The 22,877-nt window shown below is 39.8% G+C and overlaps 1 protein-coding gene across 3 annotated transcripts in view; it reads right to left on the bottom strand.

The window, feature by feature from the left end:
- Positions 1 to 22,877, bottom strand: part of PLEKHH2 (pleckstrin homology, MyTH4 and FERM domain containing H2) — a 67,629-nt gene that overhangs the window by 15,533 nt on the left and 29,219 nt on the right. For all 3 annotated transcript variants that reach the window (XM_033144878.1, XM_033144876.1, XM_033144877.1), the window contains exons 6-19: positions 21,946 to 22,027; positions 18,952 to 19,134; positions 15,920 to 16,893; positions 13,976 to 14,051; positions 13,384 to 13,478; positions 12,610 to 12,754; positions 11,964 to 12,100; positions 10,879 to 10,989; positions 9,277 to 9,363; positions 6,818 to 6,976; positions 5,924 to 6,004; positions 5,384 to 5,563; positions 4,677 to 4,785; positions 2,681 to 2,793 (exon numbers count right to left, since the gene is read on the bottom strand). In XM_033144878.1, coding sequence (XP_033000769.1) covers positions 2,681 to 2,793; positions 4,677 to 4,785; positions 5,384 to 5,563; positions 5,924 to 6,004; positions 6,818 to 6,976; positions 9,277 to 9,363; positions 10,879 to 10,989; positions 11,964 to 12,100; positions 12,610 to 12,754; positions 13,384 to 13,478; positions 13,976 to 14,051; positions 15,920 to 16,893; positions 18,952 to 19,134; positions 21,946 to 22,027 — 2,532 coding nt within the window. The remainder of the gene's footprint in view (positions 1 to 2,680; positions 2,794 to 4,676; positions 4,786 to 5,383; positions 5,564 to 5,923; positions 6,005 to 6,817; positions 6,977 to 9,276; positions 9,364 to 10,878; positions 10,990 to 11,963; positions 12,101 to 12,609; positions 12,755 to 13,383; positions 13,479 to 13,975; positions 14,052 to 15,919; positions 16,894 to 18,951; positions 19,135 to 21,945; positions 22,028 to 22,877) is intronic.

Genomic DNA, 22,877 nt, shown 5'->3' with positions numbered 1-22,877 from the left:
ATATAGCATCATGAAAGAGCTGTATTATGAATTTTACATATTTTCCTCTTCCTCACTCTCAGCCATTATTTGAAATTGTAAACTGCCTTTGGCACTTTGGAAACAAGGTGGTTCATAAGTGAAGAAAGTGAGTCAAAGAAACACACATACACTGCTATGAGAGAGTACTTCCTTAATAATTATGGAGCACCTTCCCTACAGAAAACTATCAAAGCCAATGTCTGGGCACATTTAGGCATTTCTGCATGGCTGGTTTTTGAAAGTCAGTATTAAAATTCTCAATCCCATGTGTGTTTACTCAGAAGTAATATATGGACTCTGTTCTGAAACCATATGCCATCAGTGCTCCCAGCTACGTACGTGACACCACAGATTTTCTGAGAAAAATACAACCTTTGAATAACCTTCCTAACAATACTATTCTAGTCACTATGGATGTGGAATCTCTGTATACCAACATCCCACACAACGATGGTTTACAAGCTATAAGGAACACCATTTCAGATAAAACCACAGCGGACTTTGCTACCAAACTCTGTCATTTTGTCCTTACCCACAACAACTTCAAATTTGGTGAGGATCTGTTCCTTCAGATCAGCGGCACAGCAATGGGCACCCGCATGGCCCCACAGTATGCCAACATCCTCATGGCAGATTTAGAACAACGTTTCCTAAACTCCTACCCACTCAAACCTCTCTTGTACCTGCGTTACATTGACGATATTTTTATTATCTGGACACATGGCCAACAGACCCTGGACACCTTCCACCAGACATTCAATGACTTTCACCCCACCATCAACCTAACAATGAACCAATCTATGCAAGAAATACACTTTTTGGACACTACTATAAAAATACAGGATGGACACATAGACACCACCTTATACCGTAAACCAACTGACCGACAAACATATCTACATGCTTCTAGCTACCACCCCAAACACACCAAACAATCCATAGTATATAGCCAGGCCCTACGTTACAGCCGCATCTGTTCCAACTCTACAGACAGAGACTCTCACCTAAGAGATCTACAGCAAACCTTTTTAGAACTAAAATATCCACCTGATGAAGTTAAACAACAGATCAACAGAGCCAGACTGATACCCAGAGAGAACTTGCTGCAAGACAGACCCAAAAAAGAAAATAACAGAACACCACTAGTAATCACATACAACTCCCAAATTAAAACAGTACAACGCATCATCAGAGATCTACAACCTCTCCTAGACAATGACAGTTCTCTTTCTCAAGCTCTGGGAGGAAGACCCTACATCGCCTACAGACAGCCACCCAATCTCAAACAGCTCCTCACCCACAATAATACTACAACAGGACTCAACATGGACACTGGTACCAGAGCCTGCAATAAACCCAGATGCCAACTTTGCTGCCACATAAACCCGGACAACACCATTACTGGTCCCAACAACATCAAACACACCATCTCAGGACTATTTAACTGCTCATCTTCCAACATTGTGTATGCAATCAAATGCCAACAGTGCCCTTCAGCTCTCTATATTGGACAAACAGGCCAAACCCTACGCCAAAGGATAAATGGACATAAATCTGATATCAGGAATCGCAAGACAGAGAAACCAGTAGGAGAACACTTCAATCTCCCAGGACATTCTATAAAAGATCTCAAAGTAGCTGTCTTAATACAAAGAAATTTCAGAAATAGACTGGAAAGAGAAGTGGCTGAATTACAACTAATCACCAAACTTAAAACCACGGAGAAACCTGGCCTGAACAAAGACATTGGATTTTTATCTCATTATACATAACAAAGCTATCTTTAGCCATCTCACCACTTGCCTTTCCCTGCAAGACTAATTACAGCCGTTAAGAGTCGTCAACAGGTTTTCCACACCTATCAGCTGATCACCCATTCCCACCACCCTTCTGAGCAATACCCCTCCCCACTTCCTCACTATATTTAAGGATCTGATGACTTCTGTTTCAGTGTATCTGAAGAAGTGTGCATGCACACGAAAGCTCATACCAGGAACAAACTCAGTTGGTCTCTAAGGTGCTACTAGAAAGAATTTTCGATTTTGTTTTTACTCAGAAGTAAGTTTACTCAGAAGTGATGCTACTTCTAATTAGGCTTATTCCCTGTTGTTGTTTAGCCATTTAGTCGTGTCCGACTCTTTGTGACCACATGGACCAGAGCACGCCAGGCACTCCTGTCTTCCACTGCCTCCTGCAGTTTGGTCAGACTCATGTTGGTAGCTTCAAGAACACTATCCAACCATCTCAATCCTCTGTCGTCCCCTTCTCCTTGTGCCCTCAATCTTTCCCAACATCAGGGTCTTTTCCAGGGAGTCTTCTCTTCTCATGAGGTGGTCAAAGTATTAGGCTTATTCCCTATTAAATGTGCATCCACACGAAAGCTCATACCAAGAACAAACTTAGTTGGTCTCTAAGGTGCTACTGGAAGGAATTTTTTATTTTTTATTTTGTTTTGACTATGGCAGACCAACATGGCTACCTACCTGTAACTAGCTTTATAATGACTCACTTATCTTAAAGTCCCATTGAATTCATGGGACTTACTGTCTGAGCAGTCATGAAAAAGGCAGCACTATAATATGCATTCTATACCATTTCAAATAAAATATACTAAAAGAATAAAATCATTCCCAACCACAGAAAAAGTTACTTATTTTACCTTAAATAATTTTAAAGCTTCTGTTTGCAATGCTTCAGAAGGGAGGGTTGTAAGAGGAGAAGTAATCCCATCTTTGCTGTGACAAAGTGCAGGGTGCCTCCAGATCTGGGAAGCTGGGACACAAAAAGAGACACAATCATCTATTTAAAGTAATAACACTATTATTTAGAACTAGTCTTTTGCAGTTTCTTAAGAGATACCTAACATGAAGTTGACAAGCTGATGGGTTCAGTCAGTCAACCAGCTACAAATCCACCTAACAGTTACCCCATTCACCCAACATTTTACTAGGTTCCTTGCAAGAATATCATTGGGGACTTTGTCAAAAGCTTTACTGAAATCAAGATACACTACGAAGCCTGCTGGGCCACATTCAACCTCCAGGACTGAGGTTCCCCAACTCTGGTCTACGAAAAAGTTAAGACATATATACAAATTTAAAGGAGTTCCTGACTAACCCATATCTGAGAATAGATGGAGAGGCCTGGCTCATGAGCTCATCAAAGGGCATGGCCCCCCATGGTATAGTTAATGAGACAGGTCCTTCTCTGTGGCAGCACTCAACTATGGAATTCCTTTCCCTGGAAAATGCAATTGCCCCCCCTGTGCAGTTAAGTTTCAGTTCTCTACTACAAAAGTATTTGTGTGCCTATGCTTTTGAAACATGTCCTGGGTCTTAACAGTATCACTGTCCAGCTGTATATTATTATAGCTATGCTGTTTAAAAATGTATTAAAATTATAATGTGCAAGTGACATACTTTTTATTGTGTTGTTCACCACCCTTGGCTCCCTTGAGAGAAAGGGAGGTATATAAACAAAACTATTCATCATCATCATCATCATCATCATCTTGGAAAAAGGAACTATTTCACATAAGGCAAGATGTGTGTGTATAAATATTTGTACAAATAGTCCAGCATACTACCACATATGCTTTTACTAAATCTACATTTCCCCTTGTGCTCTTTCCTCAAAGCATTATGCAACCATTTTAAAAACACTATTTGAAAAAAGTAGCAACAATGCTTCCTAAATGTTACTTTATTTTTGAATGGGCAAAACCCCAAATGATGTACATGATGATTTGAAATCCTACGTAGGAGGCTTCAGTGTGTACTGTTTCAAACTTCTAGGGGGCAGAAATATCACTGTATTTTTGTAAAATGTTAATAGGCCCCTGCTACACCACTCCTGTCTAGTAAAATCACAGTGCTACTGACAGTGTCAAGAGTTTAAAGCTTTGATGGCTTAATTGAGACAAAGATTTTCTATCAAGTCTAACTATGACAGGTACGTTGAAGAGATATTTTTAATAAAATCAAATAGGTATATGTGCAAATCAAATGAAGCAAGTTGAAAACATTCTACATATACCAGGTTTTCCGTTTGAAGAACTAGTCCATTGCACCTGATTTCCCCTTAACCAGGGTTGGGGAACTTTTTAAGGGGGGGATCCATGCTGGCAGTGGCTGAGGCCACCCCTTTTCTCTCTGTCTGTTTCCCATTTTCTTGCCCCCCCTTCTTTTATCCAGCAGGTTGCCAGGGAAAAGACAGATTGCTTGGAGAGGGTTTGTTAACCCATCTCCTCCATTTTCAGCATTCCTCCCCTCCTGCTCTTCTCTCCCTCTGGGCTCCCCCATATGCGTGAAATTAGGATGAGAGCCACAGGTTGCCCAACTCGTAGAATCATAGAATTGTAGAGTTGGAAGGCATCCTGAGAACTGTCTAGTCCACTCTCTGCAATGCAGGAATATGCAGCTGCCCCATACAGGATTCGAACATGCAACCTCATGCAAAAGGCAAGGACTGCTGGGGCAGCCTCTTCTACTAGGGAGAAAAAGTCCTATGTGAGCTTTTTGAAAACTACAAGGTGGCATTGTATTTCCAATTTTAAAAAAATGTCTGGAATAATAGCTTATTTTCTTATTTGACATGTTTGGAACAACTATACAGTCATAATAAGAACTAGTTTGCAATAAAGGAAATTGACTTACTAGGTTCACCTTCAATATTTAACAACTTGCAGACAAGCTGTTCAAACTCCGTCCCAACATTTATATTTGTGCTTCCAGCAGCAACTGTCAAGTGATAGAGCCAAGTGTCCTAGAAAATAAAACATTTTATAAATTAGTTTTAGCTTTTATTTATTAATTAACTAGAACAGTCTGGCATAAGCAAAAACCACACCGTTGTAGATCAATCTACTTCCAAACTTAAGTTTGGGTGGTATTCAACAAAGTTTTACTGAGAAGAGGCCCACTGAAATTAATGCAGTAGGTTTACTCTGAGTATAATTTAGTAGAATGCCACATTTTGTATTTTAAAAAACCATTTTTGTTAAGTATAAAAACCCATTCTACATCCCAACTTAATCAAAATATTTCTAAAATTCTCCAATTTGCTTTGCTTCCAGCATACACACCCACATGATGAATACCATATAGCTGTATAGCAATCTACAGACCATACAATAAATACTTAAATTGAAAGATGTTAATATTCCACACACACCCTCAGCTTCTTAGGATAAAGGGGAACTAAAGAAGCCTGAGGCTCACTTCAGCTCCTTCTTGTAACACTCAATTATGGTTTAGCATTGCATCTGAATCAGCACAGTGCTGCTTACTTTTCCCTTTGATATACGTTATACTATGTTCACTATTAAAAATTGCCTACAGACATATTATAAACCATTTGCTACCTTCTCATGCTTGGATCCTATAAGAAGGTAAGTAGGACCTTGTTCTTTAGGGTGGATGACGATTGTATAGTGTGTTGATAACAGGCTACGGCCACTGGCCTCATAATCTTCATCTGAATCACAGGACCGGTCAACTTCTTCAACTTTAGCCTCCCAAAGTTTTATCTGGCCTAAAGGAAACTAGAAGCAAAGACAACAGGTAAGGTAAATGAGAAAAGCATACTGGTAGAAAAACTGACAAACATCATACTAGGTTGCGTGTGTATATGTGCATGTAGGGAATACACCCAGTTTAGCACTCTTGTTGCCACTGTCCTAGCAATAATATACACACATTTCCTACCTACGAATGTTTCCTTCATCCAGAATTATAGGTTCAAGTTTTGTTTTCCGATAATAAATGCTGAATTTATGAAATTACCCCTTTGCACCTACTCACACAGTCTCAAGAGAACCAGGAAATGACCTGGGACTTCCGACCCTGAAGTCACAAGTAAGTAGAAATAAATTCTAATACCTTAATAGGTTAAAAAGACATACCTTGTCTTCTTGGCTGCGGAAATAATACAAAGTTTTCCCAACCAGCATACACCACACTCTCTTGGAATATCCATGTTTTACCTGCAAGTGAATAAATTGAAGAATGCCTAGTATGTACTGAGTATGAACCTATAGATTCTTTTACTTTATTTTATATACACAAGGGACCATTTTCAATGATAGAAATGTTGGAATGGTTTCTTCACAAAGCAAATACCAGATTCAGACGATTGCAGTGGAGAGAAAATGATTAAATTTCCCCTTCATGTCTGCTCTGATCACAACTGCCAGTTCCTCAGGCTTATATTATTTGTATTTTTAAAGAGTTGAATGCAAAGAGGCATTTCATGTCACATCTAGTTTGCCCCTGGGAATTCTCAGAAAAAGCCCAGGAGTATGGTGAGCTTTTCCAGGGAAGAACAAAAACCCAGCCTTGAGAAGAATGCTCCCAGCTGTCCTTACCCAAGCAAACTTTATCCTGTTACAGGTTGTGCAAAAATATTATAATTTCCTTTGGCTTCCAATTCAATGAACTGGGCCAAGGGACAAGAAATTGGAAGCCCCATGTACCTTTCCAGGAAATAACGCTTCTGAGCATGCTCAGGAGTTTCCAAGTATAAGAATAAATCGACAAAGCCGTTACTGTCCCCAACAAGTCCTCTCCACCATCAGACCTCCGCCCCTTGCAACAGTAAGGTTGTTTGGAGGGTGCTGACCAGCAGTGGCTAACTCATTGTACTCAAATTTAGAAAAGGTTAGGGCTGTGAATTGGGGAGTTGCTATATTCCCAAACTCATATTTCTGAAATTCACATTCATCTCTTAATTCTATCTGCTAAGAATTTGCTAATTTACAAAAACAAAGCTGATAGTACTGGAGAATAAGGATTTCTACCTTGGTAAGCAAACCTTTCATGGCAGGTTTAACATCTGGTTGAATGAAAAGTGGACTTGCAGCCTGTACTTTAAGAACATTCTGCAGTACTTTGATCCATTCTTCTAATATATTTGGGGAATCTGCAGTCAAGTAATAGGTTCGTTTTTCAGTAGTCAGCTGCAAAGTGATGGAAGAAATAACCTTTGACTGTGGTAATACAAATCATCCTAATCACATTCTACTGGTACCTACATTTAAACATCAAGTATGTAATAAATGCCTGTTGTCTTTGTCCATGGAGTTTTCTTGGCAGGGATACTGGAGTGGCTTGCCAGTTCCTTCTCCAGGAAATTAAAAGACGTCTGCTTCTTGGGAAGAAAGCAATGACAAACCTAGACAGCATCTTAAAAAGCAGAGACATCACCTTGCCAACAAAGGTCCGTATAGTTAAAGCTATGGTTTTCCCAGTAGTAATGTATGGAAGTGAGAGCTGGACCATAAAGAAGGCTGATCGCCAAAGAATTGATGCTTTTGAATTATGGTGCTTGAAATATACTCGGAGTCAGTACATAACAGTGCTGGAGGAGACTCTTGAGAGTCCCATGGACTGCAAAAAGATCAAACATATCCATCCTTAAAGAAATCAGCCCTGAGTGCTCACTGGAAGGGCAGATCCTGAAGTTGAGACTCCAGTACGTTGGCCACCTCATGAGAAGAGAAGACTCCCTGGAAAAGACCCTGATGTTGGGAAAGATGGAGGGCACAAGGAGAAGGGGACGACAGAGGATGAGATGGTTGGACAGTGTTCTCGAAGCGACTGGCATGAGTTTGGCCAAACTGCGGGAGGCAGTGAAAGATAGGGGTGCCTGGTGTGCTCTGGTCCATGGGGTAACGAAGAGTCGGACACGACTGAACAACAACAAAATGTAATAAATAGAGTTTGAAGTAAACCTAGTTATACTGGAGGGAGAAGCTATTAAGTATTTTAATTGAACAATGACTGCTCCCCACAGCAAATGTGGGGCGACTTTTGCGTGGTTGCGCACAGCCCCCTGGATCCCATTGCGGCTCCCTGTATTTCGGGCTGGCTTCATCCTCCCCAGGCTGGATACCTGGGGTCTCTGCCTACCTCAGTCAATCGCCCAATCCCACCTGGGGGGCATTGCCAGGGGATTGGCCAGGTAAGGGGAAGGACCGCCCAGCCCACACAACAGAAGGTGAAGCTTACCTGTGAAGTGGCAGTAGGCTCCAGAGCTTCTCCCACCCTCCCCTCCCTCAGTTAAGTCTTCTTTTGCAGGTTAACCTCTTTTCCACAGGTATGCAGGCGCTGCTACGTCAGGGCCACTGTTGAAGGGCCGGAAAGGAATTTTCCTGCATTGGCAGGTTTCGCCTTTCCCGTAGCAATACGTCACAACTTTGGCGGTTACAGGCCTTGGGCAGAATCCTTTAGTCTATCTTCCTAAATGGGGGGGGGGCCATGAAGCGGTGACCCACACCCCCTTTGCAGCACTGATACCAGGGTTCCCCGTCAAAGGGGTCTTGGGGGGAGGCATTGGCCATACGCCGAGAGGTTGGCATTGCTCTCCCCTCCAATGGCGACGAAACGGGGGGCAGACTCTCTGCTTGAACATATGTTCTACAAAGCTAGCCCAATCCCCAAACATTCTGGATAACCCTGAAGTCACCCAGATCCCTGGCTGGGGACTGGGAAGGATAAACGCCCAATGCCTGAGCCAAGGTCTCCCTACATCTGAATCTTAATATAGTTGTGGCCAATTTTAATCCCATAGCACGTTGTTTTGAGTCATTATTCCGCTTGGGGGTTGCCTGGGGTTGGGGGGACTCCGTCTGTCCAAGCAAATATTTCTTTACAAGTCATCAACAGATATTTAAAAATTCTCAGAGTAAATTCTTAAAGGATCATTCAGTTTCCATTTCAGGCATATCAAAGCCTCCTGGAAAATGTTGTAAATCTTATCAGAAGTTATTTTAAGTTCCTTCAAAATTTCTACTTGAAGCTTTACCCCAACAGGAGCTTCCTAATTCACTTCTGGAGATACCTGGAGCAGTTAACTGTAGACTCAGTGCTTCACATGCCTGCGAGTTTGCTCAGTGGCTACACAACTTTGTCTTCATTAAAATGCCATCCCATATTATTTTCCTTTTTAATCTGGATTTGCTATTTTCATAGAAAATCTAGTAATTAAAAAAAACCCCTGCAGAAACAGTAAATCTGGATTTAATGAGGAAGAGGCAATGGGGTGGTATTTTGATGAGGATGACATTATGTAGAAGTTGCAAAAAACTTCTATGCATGAGCAGCACCTAGTCAATAAACGGCTGAGTGGAAGTGCTCTGAGTTCTACTGAAAATAAATTGTGCAAGACCAGTAAAGTGTCACTAAGAGGGGGTTTGTCCCTCTGCCTGTGTGGTCAGAGAAGGCCAAATTCTTTCATTATAGAAAGTTAATGAAGTACCTGAACTGTTTGCTTTCCATCACCTCTTACAATACGGCTGGATGCATTTAGTTCAATCTGACCTTGGGGTTTACGTATTACATCACTCTGTAGGAGAAAAAAATGAGAAAAATGATACTGACAATTTCCCCCTCTTTCAATTGATCTGATGGGATGAAAGGACTGCTATGGATGGAAGTTATAGTTATAGAAATCTAGTTATAGAGAAACATTTTTGCCTGGTGGCTAAAGATATGTAATGAAGGCCCAAACAGACAGAATCAAATTTCTTGACAAGTTCTAATGCATCAGTTGTACACTGGAATCTCCTTTTGAAATTCTCTTTTCGTGGAGAACAGAAACTTTCAGGTCACCAGGGAAAGGCCATAGCTCAGAAACATCTGGTCAGTAGGGGAAGGGGCATGCATAGCTTTGGGTAAAACGGTCACATGTTTGTTCTCTGGTGTCATCGAGTACAGCCAAAACCTTGGAGACACTAGATCTTGTGCAAAGAGGAGACTGGAAGCTTTTGCTCTGTTCTTTGCAACTTTGGACAAACTGTGGTTCACTGAAACCAAATTCAAATCTTGACTTATGAAGCTGGCTTGTTTCAAGAGAACATAGGCTAACCAGTTTAGAAGTAACAAAAAAGTAGAGGGAACAGGAAGTACATAAATGAATCACCTAGGTTCGTTGCCATAAAGATAACCATAGTTTAGTGGTTTTTGACCAGGGCGCAGTGGCTTCTGTCCCTCTTTCCTTCCCTCCCTCCTCTGATGCACAGCTGTTTGTTGCAGCAGCCCTGGCTACAAGTTCAGCAGGTGAATGATGCTCTGGGGCTGGTCAGGGGGTGCCGGTTGCCAGGAGCTGAGGTGGCCTCGGAGTAAGCAAGTGGGCAAGGGAGCCCAGCCAACCACTCTGCCAGCCCTTTTTGTTGGGAATGGACAGACAAGTCCCAGGCCCCTGTAGGGAAGTGTAAGCTGGCACAGCTTTATGGGGCGGGGGGCAGCTCAGAGACCAGGGGCGGCAGCAGCAGCTGCCCGGAGGACTCTCGAGGAGAGGAGGCGGAGGAAACACTCCACAAGGGAAGGTGTTCGAAAAAAGGTGAGATGCTGCCAGCTCTGCAGGCAAGGGGTGATATAACTGGGCTCCTGAGCCCCACAGGGGTGCCGCAGAAAGAATGTAGTTGGCCAATGGAGCCGTGGACTCATAAATGTTGAAAACCTTTGCCACTGTCAACATGGGAAGGCCCAACAGGAGCAATTACAACAGTGGCATAGGCTGTGGCTATGGCCAGGCTCCTAATGTGCTCTGGGGCTTTTGGAAGCACACACTAAAACTGAGGATGTGGTGGACTTCTGTGTCCTTCCCATCACAGCTAAAGCTGGCTTGCTTAGATCAGATGGGTAACACAAGGGGAAGTCTCCAAATTCAAATTTGCTACATGTTCCTCTTTCCCTCCCTTTTGAAGAGAGAAGAGATTTCCAGTGATCAACTGACATTGTTATTCTGTCATAAGGTCTGCAACCAACCAATAGATGCCCAATGGTAGGCTGATTTGCAGCAATTGATGCATTCAAACTCATTATACTATAAGTAAATTACAACAAAGTACTTGCTTACCGGAGATTTGTAGTATAGCAATTCACCTCCTTTGAGTACAAACCACCGTCGTTTCCAAGTCTTTACTTTACCACCCATTTTTAACAAATATCCTGATTTTTCCAGTGGCTCCTATAATTTAAAAAGTATTTTTTAATGTGTTGAAGGGTAATTATGATTTATTTCCCTTAGCTATACAACTAGCTGTAATGTAGAAGTGTAAAACTTGATTGATCTGCAACTCTTACTGGTGTGAGTTAATAAGCCAAATGCATGGAAAAGCTTCATTGTACATAAGATAGAACCCATCAACACCTTGGTAATATAGCCTGCTATCAAAAGCACTGCCATATCTTCCCTCTACTCTTTGCCACTCATCTCCTAATCTATCAGTTTTATCCTTCTCCCGCTTCTCCTCTTGGTGACTCTTTATAACTTGTAAAAACTAAATTGTACCAAACTTGTAAAAACTAAATTGTACCAAACTTGTAAAAACTAAATTGTACCAAACTGCGAGAGGCAGTGAAGGATAGGCGTGCCTGGCGTGCTCTGGTCCATGGGGTCACGAAGAGTCAGACACGACTGAACGACTGAACAACAACAACATCTTTTGCTTCAGAAAGTTAAATTTGAATTAAACACATATAACCCACATACATATGTTTTAACTGGAACAATTCATATATTTCCAGTTCCTCATTGCACACATCTCTACCAAATCTCTAATTTGTGTTTTGTTTCCATTCCTCCCACATCTTACATCAGACTCCTATGCATTTTGCAATCCTACAGATGTATTCTTTTGTCTCACAAACATTTGTGGGTGGGTGGGGGAAATCTCGAAAGTCCAGGAATTTTAAAATGGGCATAAATTGTCAGTGTACTGCCATTTTCAATTGTATTTTGATTGCTCCTCTGTCCCCTCGCTTTCTCTAAGTAGCCTATTATGTACAAGAAAAGGTAACATGTATAATGAGAGATTATGCAGGTTTAACCTCATAGAGAAAAATATAGGAAGAAAGTATTAAGAAGTGTGGATATCACATGTGCAGATATAGCTTAAGGAACCAAGGGCCCTGTAATAAAAGGGGCTGTACATTACTCACATTTTTCCCATTATCACTAGATGATGAGCAGGTTTTAGGCAATTTCTGTTCTGGTTCTGAATAATCTGTATCTGTTGAGTAGGCATCGGGAGGAATAGCATAGTCACCTTCGGAAGTCATTGAAGACAGAGAGACCCCTGAATGCAAAGCAGATAATAATATATTTCCTGTTCTGTTTCAGTGTATCTGAAGAAGTGTGCATGCACACGAAATCTCATACCAAGAACAAACTTAGTTTGTCTCTAAGGTGCTACTGAAAGGATTTTTTTTTTATTTTTTTTTACTATGGCAGACCTACAAAGCTACCTACCTGTAACTCAAACAATCCTTGTTAGCCTGGAAGATGCAAACTATTAGAGCTTAATCAGTGTCAAATGTGAGTTGTACGAACATTACTATTACTGTAACAGTTTTCCCTTTAGAAAGGTTGGAGATGTTCCAGAAACAGGAAAACTTCTTTAGTTCCCAGCTCTCTAAAAAAAAACCAGGAACTGCAATAGTCATGTTCCATAATGCTTCTCTGGGTTACCATATCCAAGCTCTTGTTTGTCCTTTCCATAAATGCACTGACTTGGGAGATATTGGGAGAACCCCTAGAACACTTATACTGATTCAAAAGTATTGCATTCATATGCCTTATGCCCACCTCGTTTCATAGCCCGTGGACTACCTGGGCCACTTCTACTTCGAGAGTCAGATTCAGATGTCCGTGAACTGGATCGAGAACTGTCTTCTTCTTCAGACCCAGAAGAGTCATCTAAGAAAGGGTTGTTGCTGATTTGTGTAGCTTTCTAATGATGAATATAAAATTAATGAAAATTAAATAAAATTCAAATAAAATTTAATCCAGAGGGTTATGGAATCAGTACAAAGGAGAAATGGGGCCCCGATTCAAAATTATTAAGGTATGCCATAGAAGCAACCCTATACATTTTTGTGGTATGGGAATGTTTGGTAGCTGGCTCTTTCTCTCTCCTCTTATGCTTCTACCTTCATGTACCAGAAGATAAAAGTCCTGCCACAGCTATGTGGAATATTGGAGATTGTTATCCAACATTTGGTACTTTGCATTCACATTCTTTCCATCGGTATTTCTGGATCTACTGTATTTTAAATGTTACTGATATGTTCAGGTTTCACATCTGGTGCATGAAATAATAATATGCTACCGGAATGCTGCACCTCTTAAATATTTTGCCATTTTCATTTAACAATTTAACACTCGTCATATTCTAAAAGATTACTGGAAAAGAACGAGTCAATCATCATACCCTGGGATTTTAACTATGGGATCCCCACTACAACAATTCCAAAGCAGTACCAAGAACTTTTCAAGCACTTTTTTTTTTGCTCTGAAATGTTTTTGAAATAGACCACAAGAGCTCACCCCCTAAATACAACTTTTAAATCAAAATCTTACCCCTTTAAGAGTGGTATAGACTGGTGTAGTCACATTCTTGTATATTAGCGATGTGTAAAGTCCTGATGAGGAATATGAAGCTGAAGATGTGGAACCTGAAATAAAAAATAATTAAAAAATACATATATTCTGAAAATGCTGGATTACTTAGGGAATTTTTTCAGTGAATAAAGTAATAGCTGAATAATTAGACTGTCAGATACAGATGTACAAGTTCTAAGAAGGTAATAGAACATGTGGACAAAATGCATTTTATGAAATTTATACATTTTTGATATGTTAATATTTTTTAGTAGAACGAAGAAAATGAGATAATTATAGCAAATTTTAAAAGCTAGTAAAAAGTAATGTAGATGGTCATGAATATAAGAAGCATGCTTGATCAGATATATAACTTAATATATATAATTAAAGAAGCAAAACATTTTCCAAAGACAGATTTTTTACTCTTTTGAGACCTTTTATTTCCACAAATAGGCAAGCAAAGGATTTTTATCCTGTTTACTCTGAGGTAAGTCTCAGTGAGTTGAAAATAATGTACCTGTTAAATAAATTTAAGATTTCAATCCTCATACAGGTTTGACACACTTACTTTTATTGAAAGAGTCCATGTTGAAGGCCTCAGAAAAGCGTAAGCCTGACTTGGCTACAGCATAAATTCTGCTTTCCTGATACACAAACAGAGGTTTTTAGAATACATTTTTATTAAGCCTTTCCATAACTTTAAGCTGTGTTCACATTACATCTATGGCCCACTGCAACTAAATTCAAATGGGAGCAGAATTAAGTTTCTTTTCAACGTTAGGAAACATTTTAACAGCTGATGCCAAAAAGTGATAATCTGTTGTTTGCATATTTCTGCTCTAGTTCTCTATTTTTGCAGCTATTCCTTATAAAATGTATTTCTTTCAGATAGTGCTGCATTTTTTTTAATTAGCAGCATTTAATGATTTTGATGGTTCAGGCAGTGGCTCGGTTTTTTACATACAGTTACAGTTATATAGATATTTCTTTTCCTGATAGTGTTTGTATGGATTTGTAATGGCCTTTGGCTAGTACAACAAAGCTTATTTTGATTATCAGCGACATAGCTTGATTTGTTCTTTACTGAAATATTTGTCGTTTGATACCAAATTCTTCATATGGTAATATTTTAATGTTGTTTAATAATCATGGTATCTAACTGATTTGTTCAATCTATGTAAAGATTTCCATTTACCCAAGGGAGCTTTCCCACCTCTCCTCTCTCCATATGTGTCTGATGCTGTCCCCACATCTTGGTCTGGAGGGTTGGAGGAACCCCCAGAATGGCACAAGGGGGAGAAAGGTCCACTGAGCAAGCAGAAATACTTGCACAGACAGAACCAGTTGGATACTGCCCATAAGCTCTCTTTAGGAGTCATAGACAGAGGATGAGATGGTTGGACAGTGTTCTCGAAGCGACTAGCATGAGTTTGGCCAAACTGCGGGAGGCAGTGGGGGATAGGGGTGCCTGGCGTGTTCTGGTCCATGGGGTCACGAAGAGTTGGACACAACTGAACGACTGAACAACAAATGTGTTTTCCACTATATATTGTTATCAAAATTCAATTAACCTATAATTTCCTAAGCACTTATTATCGTTCCTGAAGTCAGCAGGATGTTTGTTTGTTTAAGTAAACGTGCTTAGGACAGAAGCTAAATGTGTTTAGAACAGTGGAGATTTTTTTCAGACAAATGCATACTTTTAAGATCACCTTCCACCAAAACTGCATACATTAGTAACAACTACCTGTACTACTCTTTCCCTCAACTCTCCCTATCACTTTCACTATGTAAGTCACAGAAAACAGCAATATTCTAAGTATTAAAAAGTAACTGAAAGGAAAACACTGGAAATTATAAACTGTGCATGTCAGTGGCAGCAAATACATTTCTTTGCATTTCCTACACTCTCTCCTTTTATATGCACTCTGGCCATACTAGATGAGATGGAAAACACTAACTTCCCACTCCCAGCACAACTGTCTGGATTCAAACTTTCCACCCCTAGCCCTTGATTAAATAACAATAAGTAGTAAGTTAAAGTGAAAGTGGAAAATCTAGTAAAGGCTCTTCAATCAACTCATCTAATAGTGCTGTCATATTTAACTTAATGTCTACTTGTTCTACTCTGTCTCCCCTCTCCCTTGTCCTGGTTAAATTATATGACTTGTTATGAAAAAGAAGGTAAATTACAAAGGGTTTTAAAATACTTTATTGTTAGTCCCACTGAAGTTGATGACAAATTTCATGAACTTGTATTAATCCCAGTTGAGCTTCTAATCGGTTCTCACATATTCTTAAAATTTATTTATTGCACTGAAAAATTAACACTTGTAACTATTTCATATGTAGTCAATTCTGACTGGAGAGATGACATGTGGTTTCAATGAAGCAACATATGCCCACGTTTAATGTTGATAGCCACATTTAGAGGATAATTGCCCCCCCAAAAGTGGGAATGTGAACCATATCTGGTTAAATTAACAAGCTGGAATATTATGATTTCATTTACCCAAGAGGGGAATCGATGCAGTGGAGGAGTAGGTGGCTTGTTGCTTGTAGTTTTCCTTGCATCATTAGAGTCCAAGGCTTCTGCACACTGAGTCTCACAGGAGTCATAGGTAAACAATTCCTCATTACAACCAATCTCCATCTTCTCCAGAACTTCTGTACTTTCCCCATCCACTTGATCTATGTCTGTTTCCTGAGGCTTAAAAGGACGTATCATGCTTATAGCATTTCTGTTTCTGCCAAACATTTTGTCTGAACATAGAGGAGGCTGGCTGAAATGTTTTTTTGCCAATGCTGCACTTAAAGTAAAGATGCTAGGAGTCCTCAGTTTTGGAGGCGGCAGATTAGATGGAGAATCAAGTTGTCTGCCAGACACAACGCCTGCTGCCAGCATCAGTGCTGGATGCTTAGGAGCTAGAGCTGGCGTTAGAATTGGACTTGGAGTATTTGCCTCACTGGAAGAGGATGAATAATCTAGCCTGTGGGACTGAAACCTCTTATTCAGTTCATCTGAAAAGCTATCGTGATCCTTCTTTTCGCTGAAGGATTCCAAGTTGCTCTTTCCAACTAGATGGTTCTGGTTTTTCCAAGGAGACCCTTGTTGCCAAGAATATAGTTTTTTGCATATGTTTCCCTGAGCTTGGAAGCTCTCTTCTTCCAAAAAAGAACTGCTGTCATCTGATGCTGTCAAATACATTTCACTTCCAATTCTGCTATAGCCTGTGCCTTCTTCAGACGTGTGACTTGAAACAATGGATACACACCTAGATTTTGATCTTCCTTTGCCTCCTTCCTCCTCATCAGAGCTCCAGTCACTTACTGTAATGCAGGAGTTCTTTGATACATTACTATCTAGGTCTTTTGACTTTACTGCTTGCCTTTGTTCTGGCATACAAGAGCTATGTTGTAGAGGTTTCAGAACTCTATTACTCCCATACATTTGGCCAAGAAGAGATGTTTCCTGGACTTCTTTCTCTGGAAAAACAGTAACAAGACATGTTTGGAAAAACTACTTCTAGTGAAGGCAGCAGGTTGTAATTCATAACCAATATGTTCATCAGTTTAAATGCACCTTTGTTTTCAATCAAGATAATTGTGATATACAGCTTACCGTATAGTTCCGTGTATAAGACGCTCCCATGTATAAGACGCCCCCCCCCATTTTTTTTGGGGGGGGGGACAGACTCCAAATTAAGAAAACACCCCTCAGCACTACCCATGTATAAGATGAGCCCCAATTTCAAACCTAATTTTTTGGTTAAAAAACCTAGTCTTATACACGGAAAAATATGGTATGCAAGTAGTATACAATATTATGTGAAACACTGGCAGCTTCATTCTAAGAAGATAAGTCAGATCTACAAATAAGTGGACCAAATCTCTGTAGACTGAGATGCTGGTTTTAATACTCAACTAGCTTTGTCAAAATGACAACTTCCTGCAAACAGAAAACTAGTATAGAAAAAATGGAGAAGGGCAAGGCTAGAATCTTATTCCCAGACGAGTTAGGGTTTAATTTTGTACATGGAGTTAATTTTGTACGTGGAGGGGCATTCAAAAGTAGCTCTCACCTGCAGGCTGAAAATGTAGAGCACAGCGAGTACTTCAAAAGGGAGCCCAAAGAAAGCTCTTTTTGGGGTTTTGCAACTAGCCTAAGTAACTTTTTTTGTCATACGGAGTTTCTTTAGACAATCTGAAGGAGGGGATGATAACAATGAAAAGGCGAAGAAATATAACTCCTCTGACCATTCTACTAGTTTCTCCAGTTGTCTGCTGTGACTCTTCTGCACTGCAGCTATCCAGTCCTTGAACTGCTGTTGTGTACTTCAGCCTAAGTCATAGCTGTCAACCTTTCCCTTTTTTGTGGGAAATTCCCTTATTATAGCATTGGGAAACAGCAGGGAGGGTTGACAGCTATGTATATAGCAGTGGAGAACAGCAGGGAGGGTTGACAGCTATGGCCTAAGTACACTTTCCTCAAGTAAGAACCAACTAAAAGCAACAGCTTTTACTTCCAAGTATACAGGATCAGAAGGAAAGTGTAATAGAAACTATTCTTAACCTATAACCTAAGCTACAGTTAGGTCAGAGTACTTCTGCATAAGCTAAGTGACATTTCAAACCTAAAACATTTGCAGCAACATCATTGTACTTGACAAATCCAGAGTAGCACCCCTGCAATTTAAGTGCCAGATGAGTTCATCCTATCCTAAGCTTTCAGTTGCTGGTATTATAAAGTTTTGTGATCAGTATGTTAACACATTTGAAAAACAAGGAGGCTATTCCTATTCAAATGCAAGGACCCTGGGTTAACTAGTTTGTAGATAAGACTGAAACTGTTCTAATGTTCACATTAAATTTTTTGATAAAACGAACACTGTTGGTCAAGATGGAAAATTAAAACAGGCAGTCCTTGTAAAAGATTATATGACATATTACAATGAACAGAACATGATGACTAAGCTTAAAATTATGAAGTTTATTAAAAATAAATTTCTGTGTCAGGTTCTTCCTCAACTTAAATTATATTATCAAAAGTTTAAAACTCTCAAGACCAGCTGGCATTCCAGCCAAGCAAAACACTCTCGAGTCACAACGCAGGGCGAGTGGCATGTGTGGTCTGGGAAGAGTTCTAAGGGCCACATAGAGAGCCATGGAGGGCTGCATTTGGCTCCAGGCCTGAGTTTCCCAATCCCTGTTTCAATTCTTGGGAAACACCTAGATTGTGTTTTCACTCATGAGTTCTGTAACATGCATGTAGTTTTTAAAAGGGTGGTATTTCTGGCCAAAGTTGGTCAACAGACTTGCTTGTTATGATGCAGTTTGATAACCAGGGTCGCCAACCCAGCATCCATGGGCACCATGCCCCCAGCAGAGGCCCCAGACTCAGCTTCTTTTAAAAAGAAGTAAGTTTCTAGCCCTCCTAGAAATGAAGTTAGAAATAAAGTTCTACTGGTATCAATGGAAATTATTTCCAAGTAAATCTGTTTAGGATTGAATTACTGGTCACTTTGAAAAATATACCCCAAATACCTAGACTGCTATTGCCTTCACTTAGTTCAGCTTGCTTTGATGCGGAACTGCTTGTATCATCAGGCTTAGGAACTTGTTGAGGACTTCTTGCTCGGTTCAGGAAGCATCCAAAAGTCAAACTGCTCAGTCGTTGGCCTTCTCCAGGCTTTTGTGCTGAAGGAACAGATTTCCTCCCCTGAAGTTCTGTGCAGCAATAATTCAAATATCAAGATTCAATATATTCTGTTATATACTAAAATATTTCTTATTTATCTTGAATGCAAGATCCAATAATTTTTATATTAGCACCCATGTTTACCTGGAATTCTTTCTTTGATATTTCTATTGACTAAAGTGTGGAAAGGGAGAAATCCATATGATGTATTTAATAATTACAAAAAGGGAATAATGGTTGAGAGTGACAGACTCATATATATATACAATTATGTTTCTGATTAGCAAAATTTATGGAAGAAGTGGTAAGTGGTGAATAGCTATAATTTATGAGGAATATTTTTTGTTCTTGCTAACAGAGAACAGGAATCTGATTTTCCAAACAATCAATGAAATGAGTTCTTGGCTCCTGTACCAAGACAACAACACTGGGCTCATATTAGCCCCCCTTCTGTCAAAAGGCCTTCTCCAATTTAGCAGTAAATAACATTGACCCCTTCTGAGAAGGGACCAAAGTTCAGTGGAAGAGCTTTGAACGCAAAAGGTCCAGATTCAATCCCTGGTATCTCTAATTGAAAGAATCAGGTAGTATGTGATCAGAGATCTGCTCCCAATGAGAGTAGAAAGACTAGACTAACGGGACAAATTTGGTATAAAAATTATAAGACCCAGTATATAAAAATGGAGTTGTATTTCTCTCTCTCTCTCCAAATAAAATAAACTGCATCAGTGCAGATACAGAAACACAAAAAGAAATAATATAAATCTGAAGATGGCACATCAGTAAACTCCGTCTTTCTTTTTTATAAAAAAAATCAGCGTGTTTTTTCAATTGTCCCTGGAGAGAGTGATAACATTCAACTCCTGAAAAGATACAATGGTTCGTCTTGTACTTTTCTGGCCCATAAGGGTTCATTTTTCTAAGCAGCTGTGTTTGCACTGATGAATTCTTTAGTCAAGATGAACCATAAAATATTTCACTCAAAGACTGTGCATGCACTTGTAGGGGAAAAACTGTTTTTCATCAAGGCCAAAAAGCAATTCATCAAGACAAAAACAACTGCACAGAAAAAAATAACCTTTATTGGCCAGAAAAGCCTAAGAAGAACCAGGATATCTCTTCATAAGTTGAATGTTATCACACTCTTCATGAACAACTGAGAAAACAGACTGAATTAAAAAAGACTAAACAGTTGAAACAGATTTTTGTCTACTGATGTGCTATCTTCAGATTTATATTATTTGGTTTTGTGTTTCTGTATCTTCATTGATGTAGTTTATATAAAGATATATAGATTATTCTAGGTCTTGTAATTGTTTATGATTTGATTTCTGGGGATCCTCATTGTTATCGCTTTCTAACTTGATATAAGGCAGCTTTTTATTCCTATACTGGTTTTGAAAATGTATGTTACAAAATCTTTTCATTTGGTTTTAAATCAGCAAAACCCTCAATCTGATAATGCCTGTAAGCATTGCTAAAGACCAGAAGAGACAAAGACTACATAATTCTGATTTACAAGCTTGCTTTCAAGCATCAGTAACATATTTGTCCTTTCTACTGGAGTCTTCATAGTTATCACTAGAAGAGTATATGCAAGTGGAAGGACTGATACGGCATATATATTGAAACTTCCTTTCATAGAAGTGTCTCAAGGCTGATTTTGTAATCATTGCCACCACATAATAAATAATAATAATAATAATAATAATAATAATAATAATAATAATAATAATAATTTATTATTATTATTACCCCACCCATCTGGCTGGGTTTCCCCAGCCACATAAAAAATTGTGGTTGTGTCTCATGATCATCCAAGTAACTCATCCATATCTGAAAATTCCAACATTACAAAATATACATATAACAATTTTCTAGATACTTCCTATGCAGATGGTTAGAATATAAGCAAGAGAAACAACATCTGAAGGAATCTTAAGTCTAGGTTTTAGAAAATGGCACAAATGAGTGATCTAATTCTACTGTGGCATCTACTTAAAAATGAAATCTGCAAAGGATAAATAATGCAAAGGAAGCTAGGGGTCCCAACTTCATATTTTCCTATTGTGGGTGTGGGAAATATATGTACCAGGTGATTCTCACCAGTAGTGTTGCATGGGTTGTCAGCACCCAGGGCAAAGCAGGTACTGCGTCCCCTAGTGTGCTGAAGTGAGTGGGAGTGTCTCTACTGAAGCTCAGGGCAACGGGCAAAGGAAGCTGGCTGTGGGCAGGATGGAGGTGTTGGCTGTTGCTCAGCTATCAAGGCACCTCCATGCGGGACTGCAGCTGTTGCCAGACGGAGCCACAGAGAAGTGGTGGGACATACACGCACACCTCCTCGGGCTGGGGCACCACCACCATCGTGTGTCTGGCCATCCACCCATCTCCCCTGCCATGGACAGGGTGCTTGCAGCCAGCCTGGCACTGCCTAGCTGTGAGTCAAAGCAACTCACTTGTAGCTCATAGTAGTGCAGCAGACCTGGGCTCGAATGGGAGGAAAAAAGTGAGCAAGAATTCCAAGGATCCAGTGTTTGAGTTGTGCATGGACACATTTCCTCCCCTCTCTCTGCGGTGTGTGGAAGGACTGATTTCATGAGCCGGAAAGAATATTTCAAGAAAGGGGCCCACAACAGTAGCCAAGGCTCAGAGGTGGGGAAGCATCCCTCATCCAACTTCCACCCATAAAAATTCTGTGCCTGGGGCACAAACATTAGCACGGAATACAACCTGTTATAAATACTTACATACTCAATGTAAAGGCAGGCTGGCTAATGTTCTAATAATGAAACATAGTACATAACACTTAAAGCTGTTTTCAGATAATCTTCCACATCTACCTTGCAATTTGGTCTGCAATATCCTCATCTCTTCAGTTTGATTTTGATTTAACATGCGAAGGTTCTGATTTTCCACTTCTAGCTGAAAGCATATAGACATAAGCTCCTTTTCATGAGTAGAAACACTGAAAAACATTGCATCCAGAGAAAAGCCATTTCCCCCTATCTTATATGTATGAATAGTTCAAAATACTGTTTCAAGTAGGTAATATTCAAACCATACTTGTGTATCTTTGCCACATCTGAAAACAATATAATTTAAATGTTTATTAGAATCACAGTTGTTGATCTCAATGCTTATTTAGTGAAGGAATAGCTCAGTTGGTAGAACATGAGACTCTTAATCTCAGGGTTGTAGGTTGGAACCCCACGTTGGGCAAAAGACTCTTGCATTGAAGGTTGGACTAGATGGCCCTTGTGATCCCTTCCAACTCAACAATTCTGTGATTTCAGTTTCTAGGTTCCTATTTCTTCATTTAAAAAAATTCTACATGTTATGGCTGCCATAAAATCTTAGGGCAGAAAAAGGCACTAAAACAAACCCATTCTCTTCATCATCAACCACCTTAAATCAAAAGTATTTTCTTATTTCTAATGCACAGAAAGGGGGAATCCTAATTATCTTCTCTGTTACAGGTAAGAGAACACTTCAGTCTCCCAGGACATTCTATACAAGATCTCAAAGTAGCTGTCTTACTACAAAGGAATTTAAGAAATAGACTGGAAAGAGAAGTTGCTGAATTGCAACTAATTACCAAACTTAAAACCATGGAGAGACCTGGTCTGAACAAAGACATTGGATTTTTATCTCATTATACATGAGAAAGCTATCTTTAGCCATCTCACCCCTTGCTTTTTCCTGTAAGACCAATTGCAGTCATTAACAGTCGTCAACAGGTTTTCCACACCTATCAGCCAATCACCCATTCCAA

This window comes from Lacerta agilis, chromosome 3, assembly GCF_009819535.1.
Source record: "Lacerta agilis isolate rLacAgi1 chromosome 3, rLacAgi1.pri, whole genome shotgun sequence".
In the NCBI taxonomy this organism is placed as follows: Eukaryota; Metazoa; Chordata; class Lepidosauria; order Squamata; family Lacertidae; genus Lacerta; species Lacerta agilis.
This window is presented reverse-complemented; position numbering and strand designations above follow the sequence as displayed.